This window comes from Candoia aspera, chromosome 3, assembly GCF_035149785.1.
Source record: "Candoia aspera isolate rCanAsp1 chromosome 3, rCanAsp1.hap2, whole genome shotgun sequence".
Classification (NCBI taxonomy): domain Eukaryota; kingdom Metazoa; phylum Chordata; class Lepidosauria; order Squamata; family Boidae; genus Candoia; species Candoia aspera.
The window spans coordinates 83,365,714-83,390,528 of NC_086155.1; the positions used below are offsets into that span (position 1 = coordinate 83,365,714).

At 40.1% G+C, this 24,815-nt stretch overlaps 1 protein-coding gene and 1 long non-coding RNA gene across 3 annotated transcripts; both read left to right on the plus strand.

The window, feature by feature from the left end:
- Positions 1–227: 227 nt before the first annotated feature.
- Positions 228–18,231, plus strand: CDC7 (cell division cycle 7). Of its 2 annotated transcripts, none has more exons than XM_063298246.1 (12): positions 228–488; positions 1,064–1,149; positions 3,663–3,746; positions 5,958–6,093; positions 6,913–7,006; positions 7,093–7,235; positions 7,845–8,088; positions 9,568–9,663; positions 13,171–13,334; positions 14,483–14,565; positions 15,545–15,694; positions 17,205–18,231. In XM_063298246.1, exons 1-12 carry the CDS (start codon positions 229–231, stop codon positions 17,597–17,599), a joined length of 1,935 nt encoding a protein of 644 aa, XP_063154316.1. In that variant the 5' UTR covers position 228; the 3' UTR covers positions 17,600–18,231. The 2 variants fall into 2 exon arrangements, with proteins under 2 accessions (XP_063154316.1, XP_063154317.1); XM_063298247.1 differs by having other exon boundaries at positions 13,174–13,334.
- LOC134493582 (uncharacterized) lies at positions 3,757–4,905 on the plus strand. Its single transcript, XR_010067588.1, has 2 exons — positions 3,757–4,420; positions 4,669–4,905. It is a non-coding gene; the product is annotated as an uncharacterized LOC134493582 (long non-coding RNA).
- Positions 18,232–24,815: the final 6,584 nt, after the last annotated feature.

Genomic DNA, 24,815 nt, shown 5'->3' on the forward strand with positions numbered 1-24,815 from the left:
CATACGGCTTCCACTTAAAATACTAACACAAAAACCAACCTCCCCTTCCCGCCCTTAACCCAACAGAAGGAAAGGGAGGTGGCTTTTACTTCCCCTCTCCTGTTTCGCCGTTCTGCGTGTGAAGTAATTTCCCGCCTCTAACAAGACATCGTCTGAGTGACAGCACCGTTTCAGCCAGCCAGTATTTGCCGCTTGTCACGTGTATCCTGTCTGCCCGGTCTCCTGCAGATGGGTCGGCCCCTTTTCCTCTTTCTGCTGCCAACCGCGCGCTTGGCGCTAGGTACAAATGGAGAAATTGGAAGTTCTCGCAAAAGGCGGCTTGCATTTCGCCGCTTGTGGCTGTGCATTGTGAAAAAACACGCCACAGGCGGCGCGGCCTCTTGCAGGGGAAACCGGCTGGGACGTTGCTGTTGGAAAGCTCACTTTCGTGCCACTAAGCTGAGGCGTCGCGCATGTTTTAGAGAGAGGAGGAGGAGAGAAACAGGCCTGTAAGGAGTTAAAACAATGGCATCCTTTCCTCGCGGCTGGAAAATTATTCTGTGGGGCCCGTAATTGGGGTCAGGGGCTTTCTGGCTGGGACATGGCTTCTTCACCCTAAACACGATTTCCTTCTCCCATCGCAAAATATTTCTATCTGTTTTACTCCAAAAATCGATATGTATTTGTTCTAGAGACCATGTAATCTAATGATAGCCTCTAGAAGTGTCTGGCTGGGAAAAATGGGTTGGTACGCTCAAGATGGGAAAAGATAATTATGTACTAAAAGCTGGTCCAATATATTAACTATACTGTGTAGTGCAGTTCAGCTTTAAATAAAGCTACACACTGCTGAACAGCCTCATTAAGCTCCTAAGGGCTTCCAAGTATCCAAGATCAGACTATGTTGTACAAACTGGCCTATGTTCAATGTGTACACCACATTTGCAACTGGTCCCATTTCCCAGACTTACATAGGGGAGACAGGAAGAAGCAGATTTATTTGAATCTATTTACTCTTAGAAAGCCTAGATCATTTCTTAGAAAATACTTCATCCTCCATTGTTCTTTGTTTCCTTTCAAATAGTTTGGTCATGGAGGCAGTTCATCTAGATGAACAACCTCCCTTGAATGCTGAAAACTCATTTAAAAAATACGACAGCAACAAGAAAGGTATGTATAATTAACACTGTAGTCTAAAATCTTCTCATTATCATTTTCCTGATAATTTATGCTTCCTTCGTCTCATTTTGGAATCTTGAATTGGTATTTTGATACTCCACAAACGATTCTTAGATTTTCATCGTACAAGGAATTGATATAAATTTTACAGAGGTCAAAAACTGATCTGGCATTTGCTACAAAAAGAAACCTGTAGAAGAATAAAGTAGAATATTTCAAGCACTTACTTCATTTCAAATGTACAGGTTTATTTAACATTTTAACTTGCTGGAATAACTTGCTTTCCATAAATATCTGATTTGAACTACATGGGCTAAAAAAAGCTGGATTTGCACATTGGTCTAAGCCATAAGGTGATTATTTGCCTTTGGCTTAACACATAAATGGAATCTGTTTATAAATATTTATAATTAGGATACATGAAACTGCTTGGAATTGTAGAGGGCCTTGTAGTAACCGATTACATGTTTATGTTGAACTTCATTATTACTTTTGAAACTCCAGTCAGTTCAAAGCATGTTGCCAGGACAGTGGTGGCAGCAGCAAGAGTTGAAAGTTTCTGGTGAAACAGTCCAGGGCAGGCTTAAATTAAGACCCCAGACACATCTTAGCTATTCAATAATCCTCTCCTCCCCTTCCTGCTTTACAGTTGTTTAACATAGCTACCAATTCTCCTTTCTGTTACTTGCTTTTTGCAGGAAAAAATAAATACAACATCATTGCTGTGCCATCTAGTGATAGGAATATGAAAAGCAACAACTTTGATTTTCTTGAATTGAATTTAAATTCCTTAAGCTTCCTGTAAAGTTTTGTTCCACAGCCCATTTTTGTGTCTTTATCTCCAAAATAGTAATTACTGATTTAGTGATTCTCTCGGCCTTTTCAGTCAGGTTTCAGACAGTATTATTGCACCAAGACAGTAATGGTCGCACTTGTGGATAATCTTTGTAGGGCTCAGGGTGGTGCTTGATCTCTGAGTGGCTTCCAATACCATCAACCATGGTATACTTTTGGACCAGCTTTGAGGGGTTGAGGGGGTCACTGTTTTGCAGTGATTCTCCTTCTCCAAGGCTGGCTCTAGTGTGGTGGGGGAAAGGTTGAGCACTAGACCTCTCTTACATGAAGTGCCTCAGGGCTCAACTCTTTCCCTGCTTTTATTCAAGATTATATGAAACCACCACTTCAGGGTGAAATGCTATCAATATACTGATGAAACTCAGTTATATATTTCCACCCCAGACCATGAAAGGGGTACTATTAAGGTTCTTCACAGCCTTGAGGCTGTGAAGATCTGGAGGGGAGAAAACAGGTTGCAACCCAACCCTGGCAAGACTGAGTGGCTCTGAGGTTTTGGATTCCTTGGATCTGGTGATTTTTTATCTTTAATTCTTCATGAGATAGCACTCCCCAGACAGTTGCTGCACAGCCTGGAGGTCCTCCTGGACCTACAGTTCCTGCTCAAAGAGCTGGTGGCAGCTCTGGCCGGGGGCAGGGGGAGGCTTTGCACGGATTAGCCTCATGGGCCAGTTGCATCCGTTCATGGACCAGGAGGCTGAACTTACTATTACTCATGCCTCAGCCACTTTCTGATTGGATTACTGCAGTGTGCTGTACATGGGGCTGCCCTTGAAGAACATTCAGAAGCTTCAAACAAGCACACACAGTTTGGGGTGCTCCAAAGTTTGCCTGTGCACACCACTGCTGCACAAGCCGCAGTGGGGTTTCAGTATACTTCCATGTACAATTCAAGGTGCTGGTATCCCCTTTAAAGCCCTGCATTGCATGGGATCAGGTAATTTGCAGGACTGTCTGCCTCAGAGGGTTTCTCCTCTTTCCACTAGATCTGACAGTTTGGGAATGCCCCAAGTCCAGGGCATGCCATCATCTTGTGCGACCAAGGAAATGTGCCTTCTCTGTTGCAGTGCCTGCCCTATGGAACAATCTCCCCCCATAAGATTCAGAGGGCCCAACCCTCTTGGCCTTCTGGAAGTCTGTTAAGATCTGGCTTTTTCCCCAGGCATTAGGGCCAGGACATTGGTGGAGCTCAGTGTGTATGTGCTTATTTTGTAAAATTGTTATATTGTGCCTCAGTTTTTCTTCTCTGAACTGGATTATTTTTAACTTTGGTCATGGGTTTTTTAATACTGTATTTTTTGTAAATTGATTGTTCACAGTCCAGAGTCATCTATTTAAGATGGCCCTATAGATTTACTAAATAAATAAATAAAAGGGCATTAGCCAAACTTCAGTATCAATTTTCAGCATGCTGGTAATGTATACTAGAGGTAGTGTTTAGTGTAACCTGGCCTATTGCTGTTTATTTTACTTTTTAATTTTGAAATGCTAGGCAGCTACATATGGGCCAAGGTTCCCCACCCATCCTCGAATGACAGCACTTAATGCTTTAAATTTCACTATTAAATCATTACTTTGCAAAAGTTACATAAAAGTGAGAGAAAATAAATTCTAATTCTAAAATCACTCATTTTAAAATTTCTCCACAGGAGCAATTACAGATATTGAAAAGCTTTATCAAGCAGTACCTCAGCTTGCAAATATGTTCAAAATCAAAGGGAAAATTGGTGAAGGTGAATATGATTTTGCTTTAAAGTTCTTTGAAAATCAGGGTTAAGTGGGATGCAGACCATCTGTCTAAATTTTCCAAAGCCTTTTTATATAAATTATTTTAGATTTTAGTATTATTAGTCGCCTGATAGGGTGAAATTAGAGGCTGTATTATCTGAAACCTTGTAATTAATGTATCTAATTTTAAAAATTTAAACAATGGAGTAAGAAGACTAGTCAGTGCTTTGGAATGCAAGGAGAATTTAATTTGGCCATGCTGCCCTACCAGTAAGCTTCTCAGCCACTCCTACCATATTGCTGTTTTGCCTAGTGGATATCTTCTGTTAGCATCATAAAAATTTCCATCTTGCAATGAATAGCAAGTAGGAAAGAGTTAAATCTCCTGTTCTCTATGTCATAGTTCAGATTCTCATTCTGTCTTTTTTCCCTCTGGGGACTGCTTTAAACTTTTAATTGTAATTGCATATTGTAAGACGTCTCTTGGCTCTTAGATGTAACATTCATAAACAGTGAGCAGTATCTCTTCAGGCTATACAGTAGATAGAAATCTGCATGATTGACTCTTTCTCCATACCCCTCACTGCCAGCAAAAGACTTAGAAAAGGCTAGGATATAAACTGGTTGTCCAAGGTGCTAGTTTTCGGTAAGCAAGGATTTCTCTTTATTGAGAAGAAATGTCATGAGTACTGATGGCGAGCAGGAGGGGGCCTCTATCCAGGGTGGAAAACGCATGCGTAGTACTGAGGAATTAAGCAGCCATTCAAAGAGACACAGATCAAACCCGCCTTAGCCTTTGGGGTTTATATGTCTGGGTTTTTCCCACACTTCTTCAGTTTGTTAGGATTCTGTTTAAATGTAGCAGTAATAAACACTAGAGACCTACTCCTCATCTCAGCGTGATTTCTGACTGTTAGGACAAGAAAGGTATGTAGTCATGTGAGTCCCTCCTGCAACTGAAGTGGAACTACTCAGTAGGAGATTTACCATTTCAGGCTACAATCAGGTTTGTGGTTGGCCACTCTAAGGCTGGTCTATGTGCTGGAACAATACACATAGTTGTGAGATACCCAACTTCATACTTCCTGTCATTCTGACATAACTCAGGAGCATGGCAAGTAAATAGTTGCTTGCTTAGGACCTGTCCAGGAATTTTCTTTAGTAGTACTCTTTTTTCCTTTCCTTACCCACCTCTAATAGATTAGAAACCTCCCTGAAGAACAAGGAAGTAGTTCTACAATAGTATCATATACGTAGATAGCTAAGTTGATGAAACAGTTTCAAATTATGTGAAAGGATTTCAAAGGGGGGAGAAAATGTCATTAAAGGAAAAAGAAGAAAATAAATAGTTACTTTTTCAATACACTTTTTACTCTAACTCAGAGCAGATTTAAAAAATGAAAATCATTTAAATAAATAACCAGCCTTGTCTGAATTAGAGCATAAAGTGTATTCAAAACTTATATCTAAACTTTAAGAAACTGTAATGTCACTACAGGAGTAAGGTTGTCTTACAGCTATTTTTTTTCCAATCTGTGATTCACGGAATAAAGCACTCTGTGAAGGTGCTATAAGTGTCTGCAAGTGGCAACTGGTCATCTGCCTTTGTTTTGGGAAGACAGATCAACCAACTAGGGTTGATTTCTTTTCAAAACCTCAGGATGGACAATAGAGCCTACAACATGCATGAATTTGGTAGATGTGGTGTTGGATTGATCTTCTCTCTTTGTTTATCTTTGATACAGAAAGCCAATGTGGTTAGATCCTTTGTCGTAAAAAAAATGAAAACCTAATATGCCCTGTTCTGACAGTAGCATAGAATCTCTTCTCTGGCCCCATACTTTGAAGAAATATAAATCCGTAAGTTTGGAAAATCTCAAAAAACAAACTGATAACAGGCAAAATGTTTGCAGATCATGGGGTGAGTTATTTTAAACTTTAAAAAAAAGTTCAAGTGTGCAGCTGCAGCATAGTGAGTGCAGCCTTCTTTCTTCCTAGAAGTTCATCTGAACTATGAGTCAGAACAACAGTGCTCATTTTTTTGCAATTGCACAGTGCTTTTTTTTTTTAAGTTTAAAATGGCTTATGCAAGAATCCAGAAAGCTTTTGATGAGGATAGAGTGGTTTTCAGAAAGAAAAAGTTTATAGAAATACAAAACTGACTACTACTTGTAACTGGAAACTATTAATATTTTGCTTTTTTTTTTTTTTGATAGGAACATTTAGTTCTGTTTATTTGGCAATAGGCCAGCTACGAGGAGGCCATGAAGAAAAAGTGGCTTTGAAACACTTGATTCCTACTAGTCATCCTGTACGAATTGCTGCTGAACTTCAGTGTCTTATAATAGCAGGGTACGTGTGGATATAGAAGCATGCAATGATCTTACATTTCCAGGAGACTCACAGTGGGCTTCTTGGCATTTGAATTGCTTTAACTTATGCTTTTTGTATATATAATCAAATAATTTTCACTACCATCTTTGCCACTGCTATTTAACATTCCATTATTCATTATTTTATATATATCAAAAATGGTCCATGAAATAATACATATTCTAATACTGTATACTGGTGTGGTTGTTTGTAGTACACCCTAAAATTATTTAAAGAAATAACAACTGCCAAACCTAAATTCTACTGCTCCAGCTACCTGGACTTGTATATGTGTTTATATAAATGTATTTTTAAAAATTGTTGCATAACCAGTTTAATTGATGGCACCACTCTTTCCTTAATGTACATAATTTTTTGCTAGACATATTTTAGGGCATAATATCCAGCCCTTGGAAAATATTTTCAACATGTATAAGCATAGTTGATGTACTTTTCAAATCATTTTTATTGTATATCTTAAATTTGTATCTTGCTTCATGATTTTGAAGTGTCCTTAAGACTACAAATGTGGCTTTGAAAAATGACATTTTTCTAAATCTGCAATTTATGTATTTTGTACCCATCCCCAGTCATAGCATAGGCATTGTCCTGGCAGCCAAGTTTTGGATATAGCTATTTTGTTAATCTTGTTCTCTGCATTTCAGCAATGGAACGCTGTTAGTATGCAGTGACTTTCCTTAAAGAATAATGAAACGTTGTTCAGAAAAGATCTGTGGAAACATAGCTTGCTAACAATACAAAGTTCTCTTTGTGAGAGAACTTTTTTTTTTTTTGTAGGGGACAAGATAATGTCATGGGAGTTAAGTACTGTTTTAGAAAAAATGATCACGTGGTAATCGTTATGCCTTATCTGGAACATGAATCATTTTTGGTGAGTTTTAAATTCCTTTTATTAAAAGAATTAAGAGTTCTTGATTGCAAGTTATTGTGCACTTACTTATTACAACGTTTGTACAGGATATCTTGAATTCTCTCTCATTTGAAGAAGTAAGAAATTACATGTTTAACCTCTTGAAAGCTTTGAAGCGCATTCATCACTTTGGTATCGTTCATCGTGATGTCAAGCCGAGTAATTTCCTGTACAACAGGCAATTGCGACAGTAAGTCTGGCCAAGCTTGTATATGTTATGATCTTATATGGGAGCATGTTTTAAATATAGTAAGTTTAATAATGTATTTAATAAAAATAATAGGGTCATGAACATCTCGGAAAGGTCAAGAAAAATCAAGTATTTATGGTAGATGGGGGAAGAAATAATTGACCTAATGGTCTGCCAGCTACTTACTCCCTAAATTTCCAAATCAATTTTGCGACATCTAGCAGACATGTTTATACACACACAGTTTTTCAGCATGTGATTCTCATTCTGTTATCAAATATGCATGTTAAATGTAGAGTTCTAGTCCTGCCTTAGGCATGAAAACTGGCTGGGTGACCTTGGGCCAGTCACTCTCTCTCAGCCCAACTCACCTCACAGGGTTGTTGTTGTGGGGAAAATAGGAGGAGGAAGGAGTATTTGGTATGTTCACCACCTTGAGTTATTTATAAAAAATAATAAAGGTGGGATAGAAAATAAATAAATAAACAATATGATATAAACTGCATTTATGTACTTTCTATATCTGAATTGTATTAAACAAGGAAGTTGTTAGATTCTGATACAACAAAAGTGAGTATCATCATTAATCATATTTTTAATTGTCTTCAGGTATGCTCTGGTTGACTTTGGCTTGGCACAAGGAACTTCTGAGACAAAAGTGGAACTTCTCAAAGTTATTCAGTCTGAAACTCAGCAAAGAAGTTGTACATACAATAAGCCTCCAATAACTCTGGGAAGCCAAGTTACTTCCCCAACAACTAGGCAGCTACTTCATCAGTCTGCTACAAAAACAGCTAATAAAAGGCTTTGTTCCATTTCACAGACACAGATTAAACAAGGACACAAACGAAAGGTTCTTTGTTTCTTCTATACTTTTGCTGGATGAATTTATTTAATAAGTAACTTTATCCAACAGGGGGAGATATAATACCAGAATAATATTTCATTCTATTTCAGAGTCTTTGAATTTATATGAAATATTGAAAATACATCAATATCAGACATCACACAAAATTGGATTTCATTACTCTGAAATAATTATTCTTACACAATAGTCATATGAGTATATTCCCAAATTAATGGGTTCCAGATTAGTTACTGCATAATAAAAAAAAAAATCTGCATCTGTCTTCCATTACGTACCACTCCACACCAAGCATTAGACTGAATGAATATAGTATTTGTCTCAGCAGGTGGCAATATCTGACCAACCTAGTATCGGCTTGGAAGCCAAGTTCCCATCTCACCAATGGTACAGTGGTTAAATTGTTACACTGGCACTGGGGAGGCACAGGTTCTGGTCCATCTCAATGATCTGACCCAGGCACTGTCTCTCAGTCCAGCCTACCTCACGGATGGATGGATGGATGGATTATGTGTCAAGTCAGGTCAACTCTAGCAACCACATAGATTTTTTCCATGATGATCTGATCTTAGCTGGTCCTTTAGTTTTTCTAACAGTACACTCATTGCCAATGTAACTGAGTCTGTCCACTTTACTTCTGGCCATTCTCTTCTCTTTCCTTTTGCCTTTCCCAGCATTAGAGCCTTCTCCAGAGAGCTAAGTCTTCACATAATGTGTCTGAAGTAGGATAATTTGAGCCTGGTCATTTGTGCCTCAAGTGAGAACTGATTTGTTCATTCATGCATTCGTTTCTTGGTTCTCCACTGTTTCTCAGAAGTCGTCTCCAACACCAAAGTTCAAAAGCATCAATACTAGTTTCCTCTTCTTCAAAGTCACTTCCATAGAGTGTTACAGGGTGTACCATGGCTCACGGAATTCTGATCTTTGTAGGTATAGATGCATCATGGCATTTGAGTATCTTTTCCAAGGCCTTTATGACTGCTCTGCCAAGTGCTAGTCTGCGGTGTATTTCTTGACTGCAAGTTCCTTTACTGTTGATGGCTGATCCTAAAAGGCAGAAGCTAACCACCACTTTTTAAAGCTTGTTCTACCTGTTATCATTAGTTTGGTCTTTATTTTTAATTTTAGTCTCATTTTTTCACTGTGCTCCTTGACTTTTATTACTAGAGCTTGCAGATCCTTTACATTTTTGGCTATCAAGATAGTGTCAGCATAGCGCAGGCTATTGATGTTTCTTCTTCCAGTTTTAAAACTATGCTAATCTTCCACTATCTCACAAGGATGTTGTTGAAAAGTGGGAGGATGGAGCACTATGTATTCTGCCATGAACTCCTGAGTAAAAGCAGGATAACTGATAAAATATAGTAACTTGGCTTCAGTGTTTGCTTATCTTAAAATTTAAAAGATATGTTGCTACAGATGCTGCATTAGAGGCAGAATCCTTATTGTCCTTTTTTGACATCACAGGAGGATCCAGAGTGTCATTCTGTTCAGCGCTCGGTTTTTGGGGAGAGAAATTTCAATGTCCGAAGCTCAGCATTTCAAGTCCGTTCTACAGTTAAAGTAAGTTGCTTGTTATCACAGATAAATCTGCATGTTCAGGGGTACAGGTAGTCCTCAGTTAACAACCACTTGTTCAGCAACTATTCAAAGTTATGGCAGCACTGAACGAATGGTAGTTATACCCAATTCCCAAAGTTACAGCCATTGCAGTGGCCCCACAGTCACATGATCAAAATTTGGCCACTTGGCAGCCTGCCCACATTTACAACCACGGGGGTGCTTCAACTTCCCTCCCCCCCATCTCTGCCCTTTTGGCTGTCCTGCACTCCACTGCCTCTGCCGGCCCTGCTGCCCTGTACTCCATTGGCCCTGCGGCCCTGCACCAGCCCTGTGGCAAAGGCCGCTGGGGCGGCTGGCTGCGGTGTGGGGCTTGTGGTGGCAGTCTGTGGCGGGGGCAGTAGCACTGGGGCTGAAGTAGAGGCCCAGGGATGGTGTGGCTGGCTGAGACTGCTGAAGACCCCAGAGCTGTACTTCAGTCCCAGCATCGCTGGTGCTGCCACTGCCACCACCAAGGAGTGCTGCTGTGCAGGGCTGCCAAAAGGGCAGAAATGAGAGGGGACGTAGGTGGGTGGGGGGAGTTCAAGAGGAGGCAGTCTTACTGAGGCTTGGGGCTGGGAGAGACCAAGCCGGGAATGGCTTGGATTGGGGTGGGTCCTTCACCTAACATCCGGATGGGGTTCGGCTAACAATGGCAACAAGGACTGCCAAGATTGCTGTTGCTAAGTGATGCAGTCATGTGATGTTGCGCTTTGCGACCACATCGCTTAGCAATAGAAATTCCAGTCCCAATTACTATAGTTAACCAAGGACTACCTGTATTTATGAAACTTGAAGCCTGAATTGGTTGCCAAGCAATTCGGGAATAGGAACTGCATTTGATTTGTAATAATATGTTTTATCCATGTAATTTGAAAGCCTCTGATATGTTTTCTTGAGTAAGTTTTTATATCTCTTTTTTTAAATAGTCGTGTATTAATGTAGCTAAAAATTACCAGATTCATAAAATAATCAGTACACCTGTTCTGATTTCTGGGTGAGGTAATGGTGGACTAAGACATCTCTGAAGGAGCATAAATACACTGTGGTGAAGACCGATGACCAGGTGACAAGCCTGGGCCAACAGAGGCTCTCTGGACAAGGAGAGGCCATTGAGATTGCCAACTTGTGCTGCGGACAGCTGCTCCTTGCAAGGAGACCGCAGGATTTGAAGGTTCTTGGGGTTGACTCTTGAGTCTGAGCAGCCAGGAGCCATGGGAAAGTCAACAAGCTCACAGCTGCAGTGGAGCCTGTAAAGAAACTGGGTTCACTAAAACCCCACTTTCTTAAGCACATGTGGCTTTTAATTATTTTATAGCTAGAAGAGATCTTTGGAGCAGCAAGAAAAAAACCCCACTCAGATTCGTTCCGGACAAAAGATTAAAGAAAAGAGTAAAATAATAATTTAAAGAATTAAAGATCAACAGCAAGAAGCTTGACAAGAATTTAACTTTAAAAGGTTTAAAACAGACTGAGGGGCCAGTCAAATTTGAAATACTATGATTTTTGTTAAAGCATTATTGAAATAATTAAATAAACAAAACAACGCCTTTGTGGGAACATAGATTGTTTAGGGTTTTACTGAAGAGATGATTGATGGACTTTGCGAAATAAAGAGATAAAGGAAACTTGAGAGCATAGAATTACAGAGTGTCAGAAGGGTCTAAAGACTTAAGGATTATAGAAAGGCGAAAAGAGAGAGGCCCTTTTTTACTTTTATTTCTGCACCTGATGAAATGGCGGTTACTAGAAAAGTTGTGAAACATGCAGAAATGACAGAAAAAGGTATTACACTTGAGATATTCTTCAAAGATTTTTGAAGAATTGGGAAAGAATGTTACAACTACAATAAGCATCCATAAAGGTTTATGTGAATACATCATTCAAAGGAGGTTTGAATGAAGAGTTAAAAGAAGAGATGAAAAATAAAGCCAAGTCAAATTAAAGTTAAGGTAGAAATTTTGGAAAACAAAACAGATAATAAACAGAAGAAATATAAATATTAAGAGATGGAAAATTATATAGATAATGGATTACTACTGGATTTACAAGAGAAAGAATCTTCAAGAACAAGAGTATTTACAGAACAACTTGGAGAAAACAGTAAGGAGAAGGCTCTTGAAATTTTAAAAACACTTTTAGGATGGGAGGAGGAAGATATGGATGGAGATCAGGTGCTACAATAACATTTTGAAGTCAAATTAAGGATCAAGAATGTCAGAATCCTGCGTAAGAGAAAAGAATACAAAATTGACTTGTTTGATCAGAGATAAGATAATAATTACAAAATACTGGAAACCCTTTATGGACTTTTTGCAGAAATCGGAAAGAACTGTTAATGATTTTTGGACTTGTCGATTGAAAAAGGTTGGGACGTGGTAAGAAGTGATTCATGTAATGTACTTTCAAAGGAGGAGGAAAGAAATCAAGTTTGCTTGTAACTGCTGTAAAGCAGATTGGAAGTCACTTCTTTAAATATATTTTCCTGTTTCTTTTTTCTTTTTTCCTGCTTTATTTTCTGTACTCTTTTCTTTGTATTTCTCTTTTCTCTGTTTTTTTAAAATTTCATTAAATTCATTTTGTATTATCTTTTATTATTGTTAAAATTCTTAATAAAAATTACTTTAAAAAAAGTACACCTGTTCTTTGTCCTGCTTTCTGGGTATGATGCAGATAATGAAACTATGTGTATGTTTTGTTTGTTTTTTTAAATAATGGTGTATCTGACAATGTTACAGCATTAACATTAACTTGTTAAATAATAGCCTCTTAAATCAGGTAGCCATTTATTTTATGAATAAAAGTTGTTTCTGAGCAAACAAGTAGGAAAGTTTTTGTAAGCTGGAAATAAATTCCTTCTTTTTGTTCCTGATAGCTAGTACAGGCTAATTTGATGAGACGGTTTTGTCACAAGTTAGGATTGAAGTACATTTTATAATAAGTATGTAGTTGCTGCAAAAATAGCTCTTGTATTACATTTCCTCTCTTCATGGTTAAAATATACAGTAGTCACATGTGAGATAATACGTAATTTGTAGCAGGGTCAGGAAAATGCATGGTATTATGACATGTTCTATGTTCCATATTTACATTTTTTCTATAGGAGGATAGAACTTGAGATAGAAATGCTGCTTTTGGCAACATCCCATTGTAGAATTGGTTCAATTCTCCATAATTTGCATTTCCCATATTGTTCACTTTTGGATTGAGTTAAGGCAATATCATTCACAAATCTATATTCTAAATACTAATGCTGTTACTAAAATGTCTAATTTTCCTTAAATCCCACTACATTTGAATTCTTGAAATACTTTGCTATGCTTATTAGCCATTGGGATTAGTTGATAGTAAATCTTGTGAATTTTGCAAGCTGTCTTTACAACTTTTATCTTGTACAGAACATCTGTAGTCAAAATGTGTTTGAGTATGCCTTGCATTCAAAATACAACTTTTATTTTACTGCTCATAAAGCAGCCCAGGATAATGGATACTTCAGTTAGGAAACTGTCGGTGAAGAAGAAGACAACTTCAGTTGTGAATAATGGTTTAGGCAAGAAAGCTGCCAGCAGTACTCCAGCTAAGTTGACCTGTGACTGTTATGCAAAAGACAGCGTCTGCAACATTTGTCTTTCAAGGTAATTAGTTTTTGATGCAGTAAAAGCAATCTCTCTGCTGTCAAGCTGTATTAAAAATACGGATAAATTAGACAGATTTAGTAAGCACGTGATAAGGTTAGAACCTTGAAATGCAACAGTAGAAAAAAACATCGAAGTCTTAGTTCACACACATGATTTCATAATAGTGTACATTTTCAGTACAAGAATTCTCAGCACCAACAAACACTTGGGCCCTTTTCAGTTGTGTTTCTGCATTATAGCAGTGTCAACTTGGGAGGATGCTAGATATGGAATGCATGAGCGTAGAAATGTAGATTTATTATCTACTTGTTATTCCTTCCCGTATAAACTGATTAGTTAGTACCAGCTAGATAGTTCATATAACTATCAAAAGAACAATCCTGCTAGCAACATAACAGCAGTAGTAAAAATAACATCCAAGATCTGTGGGATAAGCTTAAATAAACAGGTTCTCTAGAATCATAAGGATATAACTACAAGATAAATCTTTTTGCAGTTTTAGCCATGAGTACTATGTAAAGATATGAAAGCTGCATCTATATGTATATATTCCCAGTACAGTAGAAGTAAGCATATAGTATAATTTGAAAATGTTGTAGCCAGAAAGCAAGATATTAGAACAACCTTCCCTAACAGGGTGTCATCCAGGTGTGGTTAGTTCAATGTTCAGCCTTCCAAGTCAGCCTTTGACTGTGCTGGCAGAGAATTCTGGAGTTGCAATCACAACACACTGGAGGTCTGTTTTATTATTTTGCTAGATGTTCATTAATGTCACCATATAAAGTATATCCTAGATCAGTCCCACACGACATACAGGCCACATGTGGCCCGCCAACCAGCCATGTGCGGCCTGCTGACATTTTTTAAAAGTTGCAAATTTACAGCCGTCCCCACCACCCCAAAAGACATGCTGCCAAGCACCGCCAGGTCTTGCCACCAGCTCCAGCATTTCTGCTACTCCCCTAGCCACGGAACAGGGGATCTGCACTCCAGTCATTCTCAGTGGCCCATGAGGATTTTTAATTTATGTATGTGGCCCTTTGCCCTCAAGTAGTGCAGGCCTGACATACATAGTACTTTGAACTTTAGCATGTTCAAATTGCATGCTATTACCTTCTAATTTTTTTTTTCTATTTAACCCCAAGACGTCAGCAGGTTGCCCCAAGGGCTGGAACGCCTGGATTTAGAGCACCAGAAGTATTAACTAAGTGTCCTAATCAAACTACAGGTACAGTAAATCAAACTTACACTTGCTACTCTTGTGCACTAGATCCACGTTTCTTTAAATCATCCAAGTTTCTTTAAAGAAACTGTTAACACTGTTAAAATGTTCCTTTATGAAAACTTGTTAGCCGGAATAAGAATCTTAGATGGAATCTATCTTTATCTGAAATGTTTACTATGACATTTCTCTTTTAAACCAAGGAGAAAAAGTAGGAAGTTCAAACAATTTTAGCGTTGTGCTAATTTTTTAAAAGCCCTTACTGTTTATATGCAATCTCCATTAACATGCTATCTTAGAGCAAGCATAATTAACAATATTCTTGCAAGCAGATTTTTTTTAAATTGCAAGCTGACAAAAAATAATCTTTTTAAGCAGAGTGAAACGAGCTGTCAGATGAGGAACTTCAGCATTTTTGGCATATTAATATTACTTCCACCTAGCTCTCAGAAAACTTTTCATCCAGAATGCTGCTCCTTCAATCAGGGTATCTGAAGTCTACAGGATTTTTTAAAAAAAATAGTTCTGCTGCTGAAACTATAATTTGATGTCTTTTAGGATCAGTACATTAGGATATATTGGGATGGGACAGATAGTGAGGAGCCCAAATTTCCTCTTGAAAAAAAATAATGTAAATTCAAGCTTATCAGAAATATTTTGCAATGAAAGAAGAATAAATATGGCTGAAGTTTGAACTAGTTCCTCCCACAACTGCTTATTCTACCTTTTTCTTTTCGTAAATTGCATTGAATACTTATAAGGTACTGTTGCAGATCCTTTGTCCTTGCTTCGTTCTTCCTGAAGTTCATTTGGGAAAGATCATAAAATATGAAAAGCTAAAGAAATCTTGGGAAGACAGCAGTCTTACACCGAAGTATATACAATAATGTTTTCTATAATATGCCTCTACTCCTCAGCTTTTTGAACACTGGGAATGAACTGGAATGATTAGTCATTATTACTAAAATCTTGTTTTTAATTGCAGCAATTGACATATGGTCTGCAGGAATCATATTTCTTTCTCTGCTGAGTGGCCGGTATCCATTTTACAAAGCTAGTGATGATTTAACAGCTTTGGCACAGATCATGACTATTCGTGGCTCCAGAGAAACTATTCAAGCTGCTAAAACATTTGGTACACAGGTTTTGTAGTTCTTTTTCTAACCTGTTTGTAACTAGCTTTATTATTATTTGTCTGTATGCAGCTAATTAGGGTTATGTTCATGGATTTGTATATAACTGGATAAAATAGCATTGGAATTCATTCATCTAAATGTCAGGATCAAATTGCCTTAAATCAGTTTCATGGCTTCTAAATAATCCCATAGGAAACAAACACATAACAATCAAATCAGAGGCATCCAATCTGTGAAATGAAAGGGCTGCAAGCAAATATGTGACTATTTAATTCTAATCAATATTGCACTGGCTCTGAATCAACTTTTGCTCACATCTCTATTCTTCTTTATTTCCATTCTCCTTTCCTAGAATTCTGTGCATAAACTTCTTTTTGCTGCATTTTTCAATAGTAGCGCTCTCCATAGAGACACTACAGATATGAAGACTTCAACTCCCAAGAGTGCTTCACCAGCATGAAGTTCCTCATTTCCCAAGTCATTCTATCTACAGTGTTTAGTTTTAGTTATCTGCTGCTTATCCAGAGTGATTTGTGCAAAATATTTTGCACTAAAGATCAACTTACCACAATAAAAGATCGTGACTGGGAAAAACATGTTACTAAATTTATCATCAAAAGCCTATTATAAGGCAAAATCAGAAATTCAGTAAACATAGTATGCATTTGGTATTACAGTGAAAATTAAATAGGTAAAACAAAAGCACATCCGCAGTGCCAGTGCTAATTTTGCTGCACTCCAAAGAGCCACAGGCATTCTATTCACCTGCTGGCATTCTAAATACACTTCAGATATGTGCAGATAGGGACTTTTCACCAAATTAAAAGCTTTATAGGTTCTCTCGTGTCCATCAAAGCAGCAGCAAAAAGTACAGACTCACGGGTGGTAGTAGCAATTAAGTCCTTGCTTATGTGTCTTGGGTATTGTGTCTCCTTGTGCTGTCTTCTACAGCTCTAATATTAGAGCTGCTCAGTAAATACAGTCAAGCAGTCTTCTGCCTTTCCCTTCATAGGGTAGTGCAAAATGGTTCAAAGATACTTGGAGCTTGGAACAGCTGATTTGAAAGTTCCATGCCCAGAACAAAGCTTGCATGTCTGACTTAAGTCAGGTGCAGAATAAAACAGGCTACTTTGTCTAGGCTGTGAAACAAAACACATCCATTCCAAGCAGCACAGTTTCAGGGGTTTCTGGTTGACGAGGTGAGTGCTGCTGTGAACTGCATAGTTGAGGTCTGGCTAAGTTGAGACTTGGCTACTGTATCTTCATGGTCATGCACAGTGGGGCCAACATGTCTCTGTCTCTCTGTCTCTGTCTCTGTCTCTCTCTCTCTCTCTCTCACCTTTAAAAACTCAGTTCCTCTAAGGGACCAGCTGCTGTTACTTGTGATAGCCTTCCTGTACGTAATAAATACACATACAATATACAGTGTCTTATGTTATAATGTTTGACCATATTGATGAAACTGGCTATGCATTCTGAAGAGCGTCCTAACAAGTGCTTTTCATTTAGGTAAATCAATACTGTGTAGCAAAGAAATCCCAGCACAGGATTTAAGGAAGCTCTGTGAAAGGCTGAGAGGAAAACATACCAGCTTTGACAACTCAGCAGGTGACATAAAAATCAACTCTTCTCACGAATTTGCTTTACCAGCTGGAATAGGCAATGTTTCAGATTCTGCCCTTCAAACATCCAAAAAGCACATGCAATATCAGAAACAAAGTGGTCATGAAGATGATGGTAAACAAAAGAAAACTATACAAACGCCATCTGATCTCAAAGGATGGGACAAAGTCCCTAATAGTGCCTATGATCTGCTTGATAAACTGCTGGATTTAAATCCTGCTACAAGAATTACTGCAAAGGATGCTTTGCTGCATCCTTTTTTCAAAACTATGAAGCAATAAAAAGGCTTTTAACACTGTATTGTGTGCGTGTTAAGTAGCATTAGAGTATTGGTCACTCTTTAAATGAAACCAAAACTCTGAGGGGCTTTCTCTCCAGAGCAGTGTTAGTCTAGGTGTAGTTAAAGTAGTAAATGTACCTCTGTCTGTTGGACAGGTTTTTAAAAATAATTTCCAAGTGCATTTGATTCTTTCACCACTTTGCAGTGTATTCAATAACGGCAACGTACAGTCTCTATAATGGGACTAATATCTGGGCAGGATTCTTTTCTGCTGTGTTCTTGAGTTTTAGCAATCCTGTTGTATCTTGCAACTTCCTAATATTTGGTATAAATTGTGCCTTAAATGGTTGGGCAGATACTAAATGAATTATTATGGTAGGCACTGGATTAAATCTATGTCTTTAGTTTCACAGATGTAGGAAATTGATTATTGTGATTTGTAACTTGTGCTACTTGTTGACAAATGCTTTATGTTGTTTCTTTTTAGAAGAAAATGAGAATTCATTTTAGATATAATGCAAAATACCTGTAAAAGTAATTCCTTGACAGGATTGTTGGTGGGGAATCCTGAGAGTTCGATCTTAGTACAGTAGAGGATGTATATTGGTGAAAGCTAACTTAGGGTATTGCTCAAGAATTTGTATTTTATGACTAGGAAAAAGTATTGAAAACACTGACTCTGAGATCCTGGAACTTTCTCCTCTTAGAGCGTATGATACCATTTACTTCCTATTTCATAAGTCTTTGGAACTGTTATCTTTTCATTGTATAGTCTATATAATATTTTTTTCTTGTAAAAACTGTGACAGCACTTAGCTTGCTGATTCTTCTGCATAGCATGTACAATTGTCAGAACAACTGTGTTATAATTTTGTGATGAGTTTATTAGAATGACCAAAATAAAATTAAATTTTTGTAAAAATAAAAGCCATTATATAAAATACAACAAATGCTGATTTGGAAAATGATGTCTTCCAACAAAAGAAAGTATATCTGTTATAAAAGCACTTCATACAAATTACAAACATACCTCAGTCAAAGGGCTGCTTTAGTGCTTGGAACCAATTTTACAACAAAATAATAAGTTTGCAAGATAGGCATACTTTGGAATGAAGTGATATCCCTTCTGAATTAAAAATATGTAGGATTGGAATGAATGTTCAGTTATCTTCCCTCAAATATAAAAACACATTTTCTATAGATAAGTCTAGGCTCTGCTAAGTGAGAATACATCTCTGACACCCATGGAGAAAGTAATCTGCATCAGAAACATTCCGTATTCAAGTAACCATGGCAAAACCAGAGTCAAATCTTACTGCAATATGAAATGAAGAAGCATGCATATGAATCTTTTTTTTAAAGGACTGCTTTTTCAAGATCTCTGTTAGAATAAAGCGATGAGGCTGGTTTTCTTAGATTTGTGTTGACTTTTTGGTATAGAGTGTGAAAAATCTTTTGTTCCCTAAATTGAAAAAAAGATTAATAACAGCCAATTTAGAGTAATTCCACAAAGATATGAGTTTAGGACCAGGAAACTAAGGTTTAGTTCCAGAGTCAAGGGTGGAAGCTTATGGTCTTAACCCAAACTTATCCAATATATCTCAATTTAATTTATGTTACAGGATTGCTAGGGGTAATAAAATTGGAAAAGGCAGGAATATATATCTGCAGCCTCAATTGTTACACACAAGGTGGGATATAAATCTAATTATGGGATTCCCATTCTCAAGCAGTAGTAGGTAAATTAATAATTATTAAGTTAAAGCTTCCTTCAAGTTGAGCTCAGCTTTTGATTATTTCATGGACTTAATCTATGTAATTTTCTTGGTAGCAATATGAAAATGGTCCTGATTATTTTGACTTGCCAGTCTAACCTATAACCCTGAAGTCTCCCAACTCTCAAGGCCAAATCCTGCTTAGTTACTGCCCATACAGGTGATCCTACTTGCTGAGACTAATAACTACATTACTAGTAGTTAAAAAGGAACCCATTTTGAATAAGACCATGAAACTCTTTGGCATAGTTCTGTTAGTATCTTCATGTTTCTTAACTTGCTCTAGTTAGCTCTTTCGGTGTATCTTTTCTTGTATCAGCTTAGGGAATCTCCATGAAAGTAGCTATACCCTTATACCTACAAACGTCAGTGTCTGATGCAGTGATGTTGGACCAGGGCTGGGGAGACCCAAGTTCATGGTCATTCTTAGTCACAGAAATCCATTGGGTCGCTTAGCCTAACCTGCCTCACAGTGTTGTTCTGGGGATAAAATGAAGGATTTCCATGTAAGCTGCCTTGAGTTCTTAGAGGAAAGGCAAGAAAATAATTCTAACAATTGTATGCAGTTGGTATTAATAAATTCATAGGCTGGGTTGCCAGAGCTGTATGTGTGTCAATATGTGCTATCACCTGTTAACACTGTTTGTAACACTTTCTGTTAAATCTGGAATCAAGTCTGCACAATCTTCCTCTCTCTATAAATTCAGCTACAGAATCAGTAATGGTACATAGCTGCAAATAATTCTTGAATCAAGATCTTTAGAATGAAGTGATGGCATTTCTTTCTTTTTTACAGCTCTTGGCATCAACTCTTAGGGATAAATGTTTGCAGATGTCAGAATATTGATTGCAGAAAATCTTGAAACCCACAAATCCCTGGGGCCAAGTCTTAGTAATTTCTGCTGTTTATGTAATTTCAGCACAGCACGTCACTGAGAAGTTATTTATCTAAAGGAACTGTGGCCAAATTTGGCAGGCAAAGCTGCTGCAGTGCTTATAGAGGTATTGCTTCCTCCAGCGTTCTTTTGTGCTATGGTCATCCTAAAATGTCAGTTAACACCAAGCAAAAAAACCCCATTTTCTATCAGACTTTAGGTTTTGTGCAGGTGAGTGGAGTGACCTTTTCTTTTGACAGAAGTGGTACCAAATTCAGCTGGCCAAATGTTCAGCAATGCCATGTTTAATCTACTTGAATAATTTTGCCTTGGCTATTTCAAACATCAGGACTCCCTCATTAGGAAATTCAGTCCTCCTTCATCTGTTCTGAACAAGACATAGAATTCTTGGTATCAACAGGAAAAACATGAACTGGCTTAACTTTTCCTTGCTTTTCATTCCTAGAGCACCACTCAAACCTAGTACCCTCCAGGTCTGTTTACACCTTCTCCTGAACATGTATTCATAATATGTGCACTACAGTATTTCAAATAGAGATGCAACTTATTTTCCCCATGTTCATATTGTATTAGCTTGCAGCCAGATAATAGAGTCCTCCTTAATTTGGGATGCAAATCAAATTTATAGCTGTACTTGGGTCAAGGAATGTATACACAGTTGTGTGAATTGATGGACGTGTGCTTGTCGTATGGAACCATATAGTCACCTCCCTGTAGGTTGCCTGGGTCACTACATTTTTAGCTCAGAGGAGCTGCCATAGGACATTCTATGGGGCAGTTAAAGAGGAAGATTTAGGACAAAAAAGTGACAGAGGAATAAATAAAAAGTAATAGCTACAGAACAGCATAAAGAAGAGACTTGCATTTAAATACCTTCTCACAATATTCATCCTACAGCAGGTTTGAGGCCAGAATGTGCCCAAATGAAACTTAAGAGTTTGTCTCCCGACTTGGGTATATAAGAGCAGAGACAAAATGCTCAGTAGTGAGTATCTGATTTGCTGGTCTCCATACCTCTTATTTATTTATATTGTCATGCAAATTATAATAAGCATGAATTATCTGAATTGTTCATTTTTATTTTATTTATTTATCCAATTTGTCCCTGCCCATCTCCTCCCATCGGGGGACTCTGGGCGGTTTACAACAATCAATTAAAACAACAATCATAAAATATACAGTATAAAATTACAATAATAAATAATATAAATAAGATTAAAGATAAAAAGTCCAAGTGGCAAAAGAATCTAAAAACAGTCCAAGTGTGGGAGGAGTGGTCTATAGCAGCCATCCCCATGTAGATCTGTTTCCCTCTCCACCCCAAGCGAGGCAGCACAACCAGGTCTTCAGACTCCTCCGAAAGGCCAGGAGCGATGGGGCCATTCTCACCTCCGGGGGCAGCATGTTCCACAGGGCAGGAGCTATTGCAGAGAAGGCCTGCCTCCTGGAGCCCGCCAAATGGAGTTGCCTTAAAAATGGGGTCTGCAGCATGCCCTTTCTGCACAATCAGGTGGGGCAGGTTGATGTAATGGGGAAGAGGCGGTCCCTCAGGTAACCTGGCCCCATACCATGTAGGGCTTTAAAGGTAATAACCAACACCTTGAATTGGACCCAGAAGCAAACTGGTACCCAATGCAGCTCGTGCAGCAGTGGTGTTACATGTGCCCTTCTGGGGGCACCAAAAACAGCTCATGCAGCTGCATTCGGGACCAGCTGAAGCTTCTGGATACTTTTCAAGGGTAGCCCCATGTACAGTGCATTGCAACAGTCTATATGAGAGATAACAAGGGTATGAGTGACTGTTCAAAGGGCCTCCCAATCCAGGAAGGGGCGTAACTGGTGCACAGCATGTAGCTGCACAAAGGCTCTCCTGGCCACGGCTGCCACCTGCTCTTCAAGCAGGAGCTGTGAGTCTAGGAGGACCCCCAAGTTACACACCGGGTCTGTCTGGGGCAGTGCAGCCCCATCCAGAACCAGAGATGTTAATGTCCCAGATACGGAAGAACCATTAACCCACAGCACTCATTCTTACCAGGGTTCAGTTGAAGCCTGCTGTTCCCCATACAGGCTCCCACAGCCCCCAGACACTTGGAGAGGGTAGTCACGGCATCACTTACTTCACCCGGGATGGAGATATACAATTGAGTATCATCAGCATACTGATGATACCTCATCCCATGGTGACGGATGATCTCACCCAGCGGTTTCATGTAGATGTTAAAAAGGAGAGGGGAGAGTACTGATCCCTGCGGCACCCCACAAAGAAGGGGCCATGGGGCCGATCTCTCCTACCCTATCAACACCGATTGGGACCGGTCCTGGAGGAAGGAGGTGAACCAGCGTAAAACTACGCCACCCACCCCCAACTCCCTGAGCCGACCCAAAAGGATACCATGGTCGATGGTATCGAAAGCCGCTGAGAGATCAAGGACAGCGAGGATGGATGCACTGCCACCATCCCGCTCCCGCCAGAGATCATCCATAAGTGCAACCAATGCCATTTCTGTCCCATAACCGGGCCTGAAACCTGAATGAAAGGGGTCTAGATAATCCGTTTCCTCCAGGACCCTCTGGAGCTGCAAAGCCACCACTTCCAAAAAGGGAAGGTGGGTGACTGGATGAAAATTGTCCAGAACAGTAGGGTCCAGCGATGGCTTCTTGAGGAGGGGGTGCATCAATGCCTCTTTAAAGGTACCCAGGAACACCCCCACTCCCAAGGATGTGTTAACCATCACATGGACCCAACCACATGTCACCTCCTGGGCTGCTTTCACTAGCCAGGAGGGGCACGTGTCTAGATGGCATGTGGTGGCATTTACTGTCTGTAGGATCCTGTCCACTTCCTCAGGTCCAACAGGATCAAACTGCTCCCAGATAACTGGGTAAGCCCATTCCCCTGGTATCTCTCCAGACCAAGCGTCACGCCTGGAGTCTAACTTGGAGCGGATCCGAGTGATTTTGTCCTGCAGATACTCAGCAAATTCCTCTGCATGGCCCTGTAGGTGGGTCACTGGGCCCACCTTCCCCAAAAGGGATCGAGTGATCTTAAACAGGGCCATCGGGCGGCAGTCTGCGGACGCAATAAGAGCAGAGAAATATTGACATTTCGCCGCTTTTATCACCACAAGGTAGGCCTTAATAGCGGCTCTTGCCTGTGTTCGGTTGAATTCAGTCTTTGTCTTCTTCCAGCAGCACTCTAGGCATCTCTTAATCCTCTTCAGAACCCTCAACTCCTCTGTAAACCACAGGGAGTGCCGGGTTTGATGGGACAAGAGAGGCTGCACAGGCACGATCCTGTCCAAGGCCCCAGCTGCCTCCCTATTCCAGGCTGCAACTAGGGCCTCCGCTGGACCATGCAGCAGATCACCAGGTATAACCCCCAGTTCCCTCTGAAACCCTGCCGGGTCCATCAGTCACCGGAGGCAGACCAATCAAATAGGTCCTGCCTCCCTACGGAGGGGGGTGGCATAAGAGAATCTCAGGGCCACCCAGGCATAGTCTGAACATGACAACAGGGATAGATCTAACTCTCCCCTCAGATCACATTGCCACTGCTCTGACAAGGAAACCAAGTCCGGGGTGAGGCCGCTGTCTCGAGTCAGGTCCTGAATTATCTGGGACAGGCCCATGGCTGCCATGGTAGCCATGAACTCCCAAGCCACCTCCGAGGCATGCCCCAGGGATGGCAGGTTGAAGTCACCCAGAACCACGAGCCTGGGGAACTTCACCACCAGCCCCGAGACGGCCTCGAGCAGCTCAGGCAGGGAGGTTGCCATGCAGCAGGGAGGGTGGTACAGTAGCAATACTCCCAACTGTTCTCGGGAACCCAACTTGAAAAACAGGGTCTCACAACCAGCCACTCGTGGAGCAGTGCCCCTGAAGGCCACAAGAGACTCTCAGATGACAACAGCCATCCCTCCTCCCCTGCCCTGGGATCTTGGCTGGTGCCATACTGTAAACCCAGCTGGGCACATTTCCCAAAGAGGCACCCCCCTTTCAGGGACCAGCCAGGTCTTGGTAATACATGCCAGGTCTACCCCCTCGTCAGTGATCAAGTCACATATGAGGGGGGCCTTGTTATTAACTGACCTGGCATTAAAAAGCAGCAGCCGGGGACCAGGGCCCCTATGAATCTGCTGACCAGGGCCTGGGTCTGAGCACAGAGGGCCGGAACACACCACCAGTAGCAGACACTGGGGCATCTTCCCTGAAGATGGCCTGCCCTCCGGCTCCCACATCCCCTACCCATCACCACCTCATTGATGTGCCCCGCCCTACAGCCCCCAGTGACTCCTAATCCATTAGCCCCCACTCCTGGACCTTGGGAGTCTCTGGCTCTAAGTAGGGCTCCCTCCTTCCATTCATACATCCTTACAATCAATCACCCACAGGGCGATGGTAGGCCCTCCGGCGCACCAGCTTCCACTCTCGGTGCCGTCAGAGCCCAACCATCATCCCCCCATTCGCTATGCCCCCCCTTCGAACTCTCTCGCTGCTCAACGGGGGGCACTCATTCATTCTTCACCCACCCCCTGTCTCTCACTGA